General features: G+C 44.3%; 1 protein-coding gene across 2 annotated transcripts; it reads left to right on the plus strand.

Moving 5' to 3' along the window:
• The first annotated feature begins 246 nt into the window (after positions 1-246).
• Positions 247-13,348, plus strand: COPS8 (COP9 signalosome subunit 8). 2 transcript variants are annotated; one of them, XM_061412715.1, is made up of 8 exons: positions 247-441; positions 2,233-2,303; positions 3,623-3,671; positions 4,825-4,957; positions 8,409-8,516; positions 10,601-10,663; positions 11,611-11,658; positions 12,342-13,348. In XM_061412715.1, the coding sequence occupies exons 1-8, from the start codon at positions 364-366 to the stop codon at positions 12,419-12,421; spliced, it is 630 nt and encodes a 209-aa protein (XP_061268699.1). In that variant the 5' UTR covers positions 247-363; the 3' UTR covers positions 12,422-13,348. The 2 variants fall into 2 exon arrangements, with proteins under 2 accessions (XP_061268699.1, XP_061268700.1); XM_061412716.1 differs by lacking the exon at positions 247-441 and adding an exon at positions 551-639.
• Positions 13,349-13,951: the final 603 nt, after the last annotated feature.

A 13,951-nucleotide genomic window follows, 5' to 3' on the forward strand; every position in this document is an offset into this window, starting at 1 on the left:
TTCAAAAGCATCAATCCTTCGGCGCTCAGCTTTCTTTACAGTCCAACTCTCACATCCATACACGACCACTGGAAAAACCTCAACTATGCACAGAACTCCTCCCGCCCAGCCTTTGCCATGTGCTGGGACCGCGGCTCCCAGAAGCCGGGTCAGTCCTCCAGGGCACCGAGAGGGCGGGTCAGAGCGGCGGCGACCCCGTCCCCGTCGCAGCGACGTCTGATGACGCAGCGGAACCAACGAGGCGCTTGCGCAGGGGCGCTCGGCGGCGCCGTCGGCTTTTACGTCATCGCGGGCGCGACGCCCCGAGGGACAGAGTGGGGCCTGGTTCTGCTGAGGAGGCGCGGCGGGGGACCGGCTTGGAAAATGCCAGTGGCGGTGATGGCGGAAAGTTCCTTTAGTTTCAAAAAGTTGCTGGATCAGTGCGAGAACCAGGAGCTCGAGGTAGCAGTCCGCCTGGTTGGGTCGCGAGGCCTCGGGCGGCCTCGGTCTCCAGGGTAACGGGGCCTGGGGCCCGTGGGGCTCGGGGCCGGCGCCTGGAGGGCGCGGGAGCTGGCGTGAGAATCCCGGGGGGCTGGGCTGAGCGCCCGGGCCTGGTCCCCCCAGACTCACCGGGAGCCTTTCGCTGTTTGTGTTCAGCTAGTGAGTCCGGAACCACTGTGCGTCTTTGCCCCTCACACCCTCCATACGCTTCTGTGCTGGACTAAACGCCCTTCCTCTGCGCTGTGCGGAGAGGTGCAGAAATGTGGGTTTATTAAGACTGTAGTGCAGGCACAGGCACAGACGGAGGTGTGACCGCTGTAGCCTTTGCTTGATTCAGAAAGCCGTTCTTGGTCTCACGTTAGCTCGGAAGCTTGCCGTTTGTCGTGTGTGTGTCTCTCAGTTGCGTCCGACTCGTGTGTGTGGGGTGTGTGTGTGTGTCGCTCAGTCGTGTCCGACTCGTGTGTGCGCGTGTGTGTGTGGTGTCTGTGTGTGTGTCGCTCAGTCGTGTCCGACTCATTTGTGTGTGTGTGTGTGTGGTGTGTGTGTGTCTCTCAGTCGAGTCCGACTCGTGTGTGTGTGTGGGGTGTGTGTGTGTCGTTCAGTCGTGTCCGACTCGTGTGTCCGCGTATGTGTGTGGTTTCTGTGTGTGTTGCTCAGTCGTGTCCTACTCGTTTGTGTGTCGTGTGTGTCCTACTCTTGTGTGTGTGTGTCCTACTCTTGTGTGTGTGGCTCAGGGTGTCCGACTCTTTTGCGTGTGTGTGTGTTGTGTGTTTCCCTCAGTCATATCCGAGTCTTGTGTGTGTGTGTGTGTGGCTTAGTGTGTCCGACTCGTGTGTGTGGTGTGTGTCATTCAGTCGTGTCCGAGTCTTTGTTCGTGTGTGTGTCCCTCAGTCGTGTCTGACTCTTTTGCACCTGTGTGTGTGGTGTGTGTGTCGCTCAGTTGTGTCCGACTCTTTTGACCCCAGGAGTCCACAGGCTCCTCTGTCCTTGGAATTCTCTGGGGAGGAATACTGGCGTGGGTTGTCATGCCCTCCTCCAGGGGATCTTCCCCACCCAGGGATGGAACCCTGGTCGTTGTCCGCATTGCAGGCAGATTCTTTACTAGTCTGAGCCACCAGGGAAGCCCCTTGTCTTCAGAAGGACAGGTGAACATTGTATCACGCAACTACTAAAGTAATAAGGTTTTTTTCGAGGAAAGGCACTTAATGGCATTTATAGTGTTGATATAAAAAGTTAATTAACCAAAGGAGACAGCTGCCAGAAGCAGCAGCTCTCCAGTAGACACTTTATAGATGTCTTCTGAATGAACTGAAATTGAGTGAGGAGAAGAATGTTTTTGTAACTCAGCTCTTTTGTAACTCAGCTGATGTTTTTCTCTTTATTATGTGTTTACTTAGATATTCAATGTATTTGGTATCGTGGGCAGAATTAATCATATTGCTTTAGGAATCTGTTGGAGACATTTCTTACAGTAGTACAACAAATTAAGAATTTGAAAATTGGGAAAGGGATTGCGTTTAAATATTCTTGTGTATATGAATACATAGAGGCCCAGACAGAGGAGTCGCAGCTGAAGAAAGAGCTAAGTGTAATCCTCTGGGTTTAGTGTCTGATGCTTCCTGCACCGTTTCTCCATCCATAATAACAACTGCTACAAAGTATGCTTACTCTTTAGGTGACTTAAGAAAACACTTTTTAAAATATAAAAGAATAAGTGAGGTTTATTTCTCTTTGTTTTTTTTGGCCTTATAGGCTCCAGGAGGAATTGCTACACCCCCAGTGTATGGTCAGCTTCTAGCTTTGTATCTACTCCATAATGACATGTAAGTACCTTCTACCTAAAGCCAAGAGAAGCGTCTTCCTCAGGAAATTATTCTTACATTGAAGTAGTATCACTGAAACATGGGTCCAAGGAGCTTGTTTCATGTATTGAATCATGACTTAAGAAATTATCATTATACAGAGTGAAGTAAGCCAGAAGGAAAAACACCAATACAGTATACTAACACATATATATGGAATTTAGAAAGATGGTAACGATAACCCTGTATACGAGACAGCAAAAGAGACACTGATGTATAGAACAGTCTTATGGACTCTGTGGGAGAGGGAGAGGGTGGGAAGATTTGGGAGAATGGCATTGAAACATGTGAAAAAAAAAAAAAAAGAAATTATCATTAGGCTGAGTTGTTTCAAAATACACCTGTTTTATATATGTCTTCTAAGAAACATTCCAATTTATTATGAGAAACTGCAGTGTCAATAAATTCCTTTAAATCTGTTGATCTTTTTTTCCCTCTGGTTATCAAACCTGTATTTTTTATGACCTCTGTTTATTTAACTTCCCGTGTAATCAGTAGACTAAGAGAAACTAAAAGGGGAAGTTGAGAAAGCCAAAAGGAATTTGTTATCAGTGTATAACATTTCTTGAAAGGTTTTGTTTGTAATTATTCTTAGTTCATGTTCACAGAAGAAAAGTGGGAAAGTATAATTGTGCAAAAAGAGTCCCTTGTAGTGCTGCGTCCCACTGATGGTTGCTGTTAAATTTTGCTTTAAATTCTTCTAAACCTTTTCATTTTGTACCTTTTAAACTAAACCGAGGTTTTCATTACTCATGTAGCATACAAATTATGTTTCCTGTTTTATAATGCTTTCGTCATATGCTTCTTGTCATTCAAGCTTCCAAACTCTTTGAAAAAAGAAAAAGCTGCCTAGAAGTTTTGGTGCCTATATGCTCACTCGTAGGGGGAGAGGTCATGATAAGGAGAAAAGCGTTGTATACTATGCATATTGTTAGGAATGCTAGGCCTTTGAAAGTGTATGAATTGGTTTATTTTATATATGAATGGTTTAGACAGTTCTATCTAAGTCTTTACATTGTTGCCTCAATTTAAGATATGAATTTTTAAAAAGTTTACTAAAAACGGCAGAATATTAGTTTGATAAAAATATTTCATGTCTTATCTGGAAAACCACTCTTACTTTCCCTGGACAAATTCATGTAAAACTAAATTTCATTTTGTATTGTATAGAGAATTTTAAAGTATACTTCTGTGTGTTTGCAGTGGGATCTAAAATTTTAATTATTTACTGAGGCGATTTTTTAACATTGCTTGTTCTTTCTTGGGGGGATGTAAATTAGGAACAATGCAAGATATCTTTGGAAAAGAATACCACCTGCTATAAAATCTGTAAGTATTCCTCAGAATATCTTACTGCTTCAATATAGTGATGCCATTCACTTAAAAAGCAAAGTTTCTGTTTTCTTTTCCATGTGATTCACGAAAGGTATTAAACTGCCTTTAAATTTAAAGAATAGATCTAGATTCCTCTAATCTTAATTTCCCTTGGATGGAGTAAAAATCTGTGCTCAGCTCCTTCCGATCAGGTTTCCTAACATACTTTATAGGTGTCACTTTACCTGACAAACAACCGGCGTAGTTTAGATAGAAGTTTGGGTTTTGTTTTATTATTTTCTTTTTAACTGATTTGTGCAGTTTTCTAAATGTTATTTATTTTGCAAGTAATATTATTTACAAGAACACTCTTAACAATAATAGTTATTCAGAGCATTAAGATTTTTTTTTTCGGTAACTAGGATTTTAGATTTCTTGTTTTTCATGAGAGAGTAGATGAACTCACTTAATAGTTTCTTCCAAGATGGAAAGAAGTAAATTTTTGATTTCTGATGATCCACTGTGTCTCACATAAATGTGAAGTGAGTTTCTTGTATGTTCACAAAACATTAACAAGAATTTACCTAAATCCCTTTCTTCATTATTGATATTCAGCAGCAGACCAGATTAGTATTTGTACTCTTTTTCCTCCACATTCTATTAAGTAAGTTTGGAATGTTTCTCCAGTGTCATTGACTTAAAGGTATAAATTATATGCATAGTTTCAGTGTTATTAGTAGAAATGCTATCCTTCTGCTACATTTTATGACATCTTAGATTGAGAGTCTATATCATTAGCCATTTTGCTATTACTTTTGCCCTTAGGGGTATGTATTTTATGTACATGTATATATAGATGTTAGGTGTTCTATATGTTATATATATGAAATGTAAATAAAACATCTGCTAAAAAAAGTGTTTTATATAATTCATTCCTAAATTATATGAAATATTTTTGGAATACTTTCGTGTGCCTTAATTTTTTAATAAAAATCTGTATAAAATATGCCAATAAATTCTATAGTAGTAATCAGAGCGTTTAAACACCTTTTTGAAAGTGATTGGGCCGAAGCAGTTACAGCTCTTAAATGCTGCATTATGTTTTAAGCTTCAGTTGTTGGTATATGTGCAGAGTGAGTGTCCTCAAAGGCAGTAACCTTTCTTGCAGGCAAACTCGGAACTTGGGGGAATCTGGTCAGTTGGCCAGCGGATCTGGCAGAGGGACTTCCCCGGGGTCTACAGCACCATCAACGCCCATCAGTGGTCTGAGGCCGTCCAGCCAATCATGGAAGCTCTCAGAGGTAGTGTCCTCTGTGAATAAGAAATGAGACTAGACCTTAAGTGTTGGAGTAACTCAGTGTGTTTGAAAAATAGATATTTTGCTTGGTGAATTGGGGAAGTTTTCAGAATTCTTTTTTAAATTTGCTAAAATTGTGCTTTGATTTCATGTCACTTGAGTTTGTATCAGCAGTTGAGGGCCTTGCTGCCTCTTAATTTAACTCTTGACTGAAGTTGCTTATCAGTAAGAAATGATTTTTCCTACTGAAATGAAGTTCCAGTAAGTTCAAGGGAGTAAGATTTAAACCCCACCTATTTGAAAGTAGAGACTGCTATGGACTCTGTGAACCTCAGCCTTTCATGGACTTTCTTCCACTTCTGAATTTATGACTAATCAATTTAGTATGTAGATACTCAAACTTTTCTTTAACCCTTTTTTTTTAATCACAAGTTAATGCAGTGTAGCACAGCAGAACTCTGCCCTGCCCCTCTCTCTCCATTCTCCCACCCCCGTGTTGCTTCCTCTTTTATGTGCTGGTATACCGTCACTTCGTATTGTTGCCTTGTGTCTCTGGTTAATCCCTGCCTTCATTATCCACTCTCCTGCTCTGGAGGGTCAGTGAGCAGGAATTCTTGAATACTGCTCATCACTCTGGCAAGGGATGTCAGCTTTTCAGGGGAGAGAAGGCAAAGATCGCCTCTGAAGTGTACCGCATTCTCGGCGTGGTAACGCAGCACAGTGTGCGTGACAAGCAGGAGAATAGGCTGCCCTGGCGCAGGAGGGGTGGCTTTGGATATTCCCACAGGAAATAACCTTGGTGTCATTGCGTATGTCCTGAGAAATTCAGATCCAGAGCAAGACAGGGTGGGGGTTGAGGAAGTACATCCCCTGCCCTGCGGACCCACGTTCACCCAGCGAGCCCAGGTGCCAAGGCCTGGGTGGCCAGCCTCCCTGGGGTTTAAGGGCAGAGGTGGATTGTGAAGGGCAGCTGGCTCACCTTCCTCTCTGTCTCTAGCACTGGCGTTGGCAGTTCCTGGTAGATCATAGGCACACTGAAGTATTCGTTGAGCAACAGAATAAGCGGTCTCTCAAGGTCTCCCCAAGACTTTGTCCCGGGAAGAACTGCCAGCGATACTAGGTGCCAGCTCAACTTAGTCCACCTTCCTGCTTGTTCTGATGCGTGCCCTCCTGAGGCTGCACATCTCACTGCTGAGGTTCCCGGTGCCCGGCCAGGATGCAGACGTCAGGCTCGTTTGTGCTGAGGGGTTGAAGGCAGCCTGAGGGTCTCGGCCTCTGGCCGGTGCCGTGGTTCACGCAGCCTTTATGCCTGCTGCCTTGCCCTTCCGCTCTGCCTTCCCCTGGGTGTTTCTCTTCTCTCCACTCTGTTTAGGTTTCATTCACATTCTTTTCTTGTTCTGTTCCCTTTTTCAACTCTGAAAACCTGACCAGAGTACTTGAACCTGAAAGTAAATGTTTGTAAAATATGGGAGGCTTATCAAGTGAATGTAGCTTTTGCTGCACACTTGTGTTTTCCTCTTTCATTGTTGCTCTGGGTTCTTTTCCATTGAATGTCTGTAGCTTTCAATAGAGAAAAGCTTCGTTATCTCTCAGCTGTGTTAGAAGTCTACTTTAAGGTCATTTGCTGAAAATAGGTAGGAATGAAGGAAGGAATTGGAAGAGAAGCAAATAATGGCTCAGTGAAAGCTGCGGAGGCAGTTAGGCTCAGGGAGAAAGGAAGCCACAGGATCGCCTCTCAGCGATGTCGAAGGAAGAGGAGAGCCCAAAGGCTGGGGTCGGGCCCACCTGGGTTCCCGTGAGACCTTCCACAAGCCTGTGTGCAGCACACCCTTCCTTAGAGGTGCTGGGCCCCTTGGGGGATAAAAGGACGTGAAAGCCCGCCTGTAGAGAAGTCCGGGGTGGGGGCGGGGGGGGGTGTGGAGGGGAGGGCTGCAGTGCCCACTGTGGGTGGTAAAAGATTGCCTGTTAAGTAAGTAAGTGATGCTGTGAGATCAGAGAAGGGCGGAGATGGCAGTGAGCTCCAGCGCAGAGTTTATAGATAGACCCAGGAAGAGAAGAGAGGGCGGTTCAGACCGCATAGTGAGGCAAGCGCAGCGCCTCAGGCTGAGCACAGTGCTGAGGAGGCGCAAGCAGAACCAGCGGGCTGCTTGGAGCAGAGGGTGTCTGCGGGGGTTGGTGTGGCTGTAAGTGTCTCAGGAGTGGGGGGCGGGTTTTCTTATGTTCAGGGCTGTCTTGTATGTGTACACTTGCCTATTAAATGTGGAAGGTAAACTCCATGATTCCTAAGCATGTCAAAGTCACGTGGAGGAGCTTTTGTGTCACTGAAGGATGGGCTGAAGACAGGCCAGCTGGGCTCTTTTTCTATCATTCCTTTATTGTCTCTGCTTCATCCCTGAATTACGTAATGTGGAAATTTAAGCCTGGGGGAGCCCCTGTGTGGTCTCTAGGGAAGTTTTGTTGCTGGAATTGTTTACAGCCCCTTCCTGTGGGGCTCAGGGCTCCACCTTGGGATTTGCACTTGAATGATGTCAAGTCAAGAGTTCAGAGCAGACTTGAAAGTTAGGAAGGGGGCTCTGGTTATCAGGTTTGTTCAGCGGCTCCCAGCTGTGATCCTGTGTCAGAAACTCTGCTGAGAAAGGACCCCTGATCATGGGAGAAGGTAACTTCCGCTCCATTCAGTCCAGTGTTTGTAAGTGGAATAAAGAGAAATTTTGAAATATACATCCCAAATACAAATGAAATTTTCTTAGAATTGGAGTCCTAGCCATAGTAACTTTTTTCCATCTTTGTAATTTTTGTTATCACCTGAGTTTTTTTTTATTTTTTTAACCTGAGATATTTTTCATTCAGAGGAAGTGTAAGAAATGCATGTTCCCTGGTGGTTCAGCTTCCCTTACAGCTCAACTGGTAAAGAATCCACCTGCAATGTGGGAGACCTGGGTTCAGTCTCTGGGTTGGGAAGATCCCCTGGAGAAGGGAAAGGCCACACTCTCCAGTACTCTGGCCTGGAGAACTCCATGGACTGTATAGTCAGTGGGGTCACAAAGAGTTGGACACGACTGAGCGGCTTTCACTTTCACTTTCTTTGGTGGTTCAGTGGTGAAGACCCCACCTGCCAATGAAGAAGCTGCAGGGGACACAGGTTCCATCCCTGGGTCTGGAAGATCCCCTGGAGGAGGGCATGGCAACCCGCTCCAGTGTTCTTGCCTGGAGACTCCCATGGACGGGGGACAGAGTTGGACTCAACTGAATGATTTAGTGTGTTGGTTCAACAATATTTGAGCCCTTCTTACATGTTAGGTGCCTGTAGCTGTGCCTGTGAATGCAGAAATCTTCAGGTTGATCTAGTTTTTCTTATCAAAGTTGGAGAAGGGCTGGGATGTAGTTTAATTGTGTGTTTCAAAACTGGCAGCTCTTTTGGTTCACTGTCTGCCAAATCTTCACTCCCACGACAGATGCAACCCGAAGACGAGCCTTCGCCCTGGTCTCCCAAGCCTATACCTCCATCATCGCCGACGATTTCGCAGCCTTTGTTGGACTCCCTGTGGAGGAGGCTGTGAAAGGTATTTGAGGCCTACTTTCTGCTTTCAAAGAAAATGGAATGTAAATCATAGGTCCACAAGCCCTTATCTGAAGCCTTTGGGACAGGACACGTTTTGGAATTTAGGTCGTGTGTGTTGTTTAAAAAGGTGATAGGAGACATACACCGCACGGCTCCCAGGCAGCCAGCACCTGGTGACCAAGCCCACTCGCGGTTCCCGCAGAGCACACGTGTCCCCGCAGTTGGCGTGAGAGGAGACTGTGCATAGACTTTGGGGTCTACGTGAGTTTTGCCACCACATGAGTTAAAGTTTTTTGATTCATAGAATTTTTTGGACGTCTGAGTGTGAATAAGAAATATTGGGTTTGTGTTTACCTGTAAAGTGCTTTTCACCAAAGATAGGCACCATTTAAAGATGTCTTAAAACAGGAGCTTTGTGAAGGAATGCATTGCCATTTCTATGAGATTAAAAAGTGACTTTATCTTTGAGATGAACCCTTGTTGCATGTGATAACTCTATTAATAACTCTTTCCTTACTGAACCTCCTTACTGTTTGTATAGTTACTTCTTATCATGGCACCCGTGGTCTGACCCCTGAATATTTTCTACTTTTATCTCTAATACCTTTGATCAACTTCTACTCTCTACTAAACAGTGGTGAGCCCTCCAAGTTGATGTCCAGGAAGGAAAAATTAGAGCTGCTGTTGACTAACGGAGGGAGGGAGAAGGAAGGTGGAGAGAACTGCAGGTCATTGGAGGAAAGAGGCAGTGGATGAAGGTGTAGGCTCAAGTGTTTGATGACATTCCCACCACTGAGCCCCCGATTACATCATAGCTTTTACAGGTGGTAGAACATGTGTGTGACATGGACGAAAATTCAGGGTGTGCACGTCATATGCTCTTAAATGTGCTGGGTGGGTAACATTATATTCATAATTCTAAGCTTAAACTTCGTTAACGTCTTTATGTATTTTCCTTTGAAAATCAGCATGGAGGTGGGGTTTGTTTTAATGGATCTGGGCCTGTAGAAACGTTTCACCCTTCTTAGTGAAGGTAGGCTCCTCGTACGCCTTTTCAGCCCAGTTCTTCGTCACCATTTCTTACCAGTAACCTCAAGGTGTCAGCACCCACTCTCACCCACTGGTTTCCAGATGTGCGTCTGCATTTCCATTTCTCAGGTCCTGACCAGTCTGCCCTCCCCTGGCCAGGTCGCTGTAGAATGTTAATACTGCAGGTGTCTTGCGGCACTCTTCTATGGGGTTGGGCATTTTGGATTCTCCAGTCGAAACGTGGTCTCCATTAAGCACTGCGTGTCATAAATCTCCAAGGCCTGCCACAGTCATAGGTGCATAAATGGCAGGCTAATGGATGTCCTTGGAGGAAATCACACTGTCACTTAGGCGCACAGACATGTGTTTTGACTCTTCTTTTAAAACTAATCCATAATTTATTAATTATAGATTAAAATATATTAAAATTAATCCATAATAAATAATATATCCCAAAGTCCATACTTGACGACTGTCTGCCTGTGATCCTGGTCCACTTCACCATGCTAGCTGTGCAACCTAAGACAAGTTCCTGGGATTCTCTGAGCTTCATTTTCCGCATCTGTGCAGTTATGATGAGCTTTACAGAGCTATCAGATGACTGCATAACATGATCCCTGTAGGAGCGCCCAGCGCAGTACCTGCTGACCAGCCTCCGTGTGGTGTCGGTATGCTGTTTTTATCCTCACCGTCATCTTTGTTATTCCTGATGTCAGGATTAGAGAGAGTACTGTAGACGTCTTCCTTATGTCTCTTTTTAATAGTTTGATCTGGTTAATACCGTAATACATATATTATAGAAAACTGATCACTTTTTAGTGATTATGTCAGCCTGATAGAATAAAATGAGGCTTTCATGGATGTTTCAGAAAGGTATTTCCCAAATAAGTTCCCATGAGAATGCTGTCTCTAGGATACCTCTGTAGTGAAATACACGTTACAGGTTCATCTACCACGTTGGACCTCCCGTACAGGTAACATCATTGATATGTTGTGGATCTTGTAAGTAGAGTTTCTGTTTTTAAAATACATTTCTGTGTTAAATACACGATTTAGGTATCCTCGAGCAAGGCTGGCAAGCCGACTCCACCACAAGGATGGTCATGCCCAAGAAGCCAGGTAGGTGGAGCTGCTCGTCCGCCGCGCAGCCTGAGCTCTGAGGCCGCTGCAGGTTTCGGGTGTTGCCTGTGAATAATTTGATACAAAATTCTGCCATGCCAACAGCAGGAAAGTAACTCATATTTAATACACATAGAGGGTGATGGACACTTAGGGTAGAAAGGATCTTAAAGATTATCTGGTTTTACTTTAATTTTTTTAAATGTATTTTGTTCATTAAAAACCTGTATGTATATGTTTCTATAATCCTTATTACAACTTAATTTTTACTAAACATTAATCTCTCATCCTTTTATTTATTGGGCCATTTCTCACTGCTTATTTTTAATACCTAAACTGCTGCCTTTTAAAATGATACTTAAAATATTCAGAAATTCCCCTTTTCTCTTCATGTTGTAAACATGTAGACTCTTCTCCTAAACAAGACTTTGAGTGGCTTTAAGTTTCACAAAATTAAGTTATCTGGCCTGTTCAGGCCTTAACAATTGGGCCTGTCCTCATTGTCTCCATCTGAGTTCCTGGTCCCTGAGCCTTCCTCTCTGAAATGAGCCACTTGCCTTGCTGCTTACCAGGAATGTCCTTTTCTGCTATGGCTTTAGAGCTGGGCTCCATGCCCATCTCCATAAACGCTCGGATCGGCTCCCTCCCAGAGTTCCACCTGCTCTGGATTCCTATTGTTCAGATGTTGTTGACCCCACGGTAAGGAAGTACACAAACTGCCGTGTGCGCGGCCCTTTGAGGGTGCAGGAGAGGGGTCAGACGAGGGCCCAGCCAGTGTACGTGGTGAGAGTACGCTGCTGTAGTAAAAAGACCAGAGTGATCAGGTAGAGCGTGCTTGCTGTTTCTCTGAGAAGTGAATGGCTGGGATGCCACTGCATTGGAAATGCCCTGTTCCGTGTGAAGGCTCTGGGCAAGGCCTCTGTAACCGGGCTCTGTGTTTGGTTCAGTTGCAGGGGCCCTGGATGTTTCCTTCAACAGGTTTATTCCCTTATCAGGTAAGTGTGTTCATGTGCTCATTTTAAAAGTACTTCGTTACTTTTCTCTCTTGTTTTTGTAGTATTTCTTTTTGTTAGCTCTCATCTTGTAGACAAAGGGGTTAAATCCTAACATGGTATTTATAGTACTCCATCCAGTCACAAGGTTGCACGGGGGCTCCCCTCTGTAGCCTCCCTCGCGGCAGTGGGCCCCTCCCACTGACATGGTGTCATGTCAGGCAGGCCTGATGGAGCCCCTCTCCAGCCCTGACTCAGACTTGGCCCCGGGCCGACGTGTGAGAACTAAGCTTTTTGAAAAATGGATCCTCTGTGGGTTTTCTGTTCACTGACCATTTAATATTCTGTGTGGTAAGAACTGGGTGATTATTAAATTAATGTCATATGGGGAGGGGTCTTTCCAAGAAGAGCTGTGTTCTCTTGGGAGAGGTGTTGCCTGTTAAAAGTGTTTCTAACCTTCACGTGGAAACTTGAGTAACAACAGAACCAAACATGCCTCTATTCCCAGTTTGGGAAAACTACTCATAGAAGTTGAGGCTTCTTGGCTTGTTTTTTTTAAATGTCCAAGATCAAGGCACATCTAAGAAAGTTTCCTTCTTGATAAGTAAAAGGCATTGGAGGGTGTCAGTGGCAGGACCACGGCTTTGTGACCCTGGTGTCTGACTGTGTTTCTCTCTAACGTGCAGAGCCCGCCCCTGTTCCACCCATCCCCAACGAGCAGCAGTTAGCCAGACTCACCGATTATGTGGCTTTCCTTGAAAACTGACCATTCTGAGTTCAAGATCCACCTTCAGAAGCCTGAATACTGACAAGTAGAGAAATGTAAAATTTTTATTTTCAATTTTATTGGATGGATGAATCACCTCGGCATACTTTACTGAGTATGTGATAAAATACATATATAATATCAAGTATATTATATATATTTTGTCCTTAAAACATGCTGAATGGTTGTTGAAACATTTCTCGTTTTGTAATGTTTGACAATTTGGAGTCCAGCAGTATTACGCAGTTTATATTTCCTAGTGACTCGTGAATACAGCCCTCCTGCGTCTTGTAGAACAGTGGTCGTCAAGTGCCGTTCCTGCCGCAGCGCCCAGCGTGTCCTCCCGCCTGCACCGTAGGTCGGTAGTCGCTGTGGTGCGTTGCGGTGTGAGGAGGACACCCCAGAGGCAGTGTCTGCATTGCTGGGGATGGTAATTCACACCCACTTTGGAGACTGTGCTCTTTTCCTCTGCCCACCTGAGAATCGCAAATACAAAATGCCGAGACCGAGCTGAGGAACAAGACCATTTCCCTGGTAAACCAGTTTGCTTTAGATTTTTTTCTGAGAGCGTGAGTACATCCATTGCTGGCTGTGGAGGGCTTGCCATGAAAGTGCGACTTATTTAACATTTGTGAGAAGTATGGAGCTGTAATATTTCCTTTCAGAAGAAGGGAGATGTCAGTGTGGAATGCATTGTTGGGGAAAGAAGCTATTATGTGATACACTTTGTACAACTGGTCTGCAGCCTATAGGTTGCTTATGTTTATGCCTTGGGTCAGGTTCTGCCCATGGGAGAAATACTGAACACGTCTTTCCTTTTTTTGTGTGACAGCCCTCTGAACATTTGAAGTTGTGTATTGTATTTTCAGGTTAAATCCACCCCCTAGTTCATTTATTCTGCATTTGTTCAATAAATATTTAATTGAATTCTTCAGCTGTTTTACTGAAGGTAGTTTCTAGAGGTGTCACTATCCTGTCTTCCTGCGGATGTGTTCTAGTTTGTCATTGTCTCTATTAAAGTACAAATTTCTTAATTATAGAAATGACCCATATAGTGGTAGTGACCTGACTCATGTTTTCACTCATTTAAAATCTACTTTACTGGCTATTTCAGCTACTGTTAACATTTAAATGTTAATGTGAAATGTTAATGGTTACTTTAAATACCTTTTAAGTTAAGGTTTTGCTGTGCTGGGCTTCTTGATCATGAAAGACTAGGAGTAGCGAGGTGCCTTTGTATAAACTAGAGTAAACCGTTGGTAAAACTGCAGCTGGAGAGTAACAGAAACCATTTAGATTGAAGCACTTAGAGAAAAGGTAGCCTACCGGAAAGAGTGCTCGGTACATGGCTGCAGAGCAGAGAGAGAGACCAGGCAGTGAGTGGACGCCAAGGACGAGAGAGGATGGAGAAGGAAGGTAATACCTGAAGCACTGGCCAGGAATTTCCAAAAACTGATGAGAGAAATCAAGCCACAGATTCAAGAAGCTCAGAAAACCCCACACAGGATAAATACAAAAAATCACACCCGG

Source organism: Bos javanicus, chromosome 3 (genome assembly GCF_032452875.1).
Source record: "Bos javanicus breed banteng chromosome 3, ARS-OSU_banteng_1.0, whole genome shotgun sequence".
NCBI lineage: Eukaryota > Metazoa > Chordata > Mammalia > Artiodactyla > Bovidae > Bos > Bos javanicus.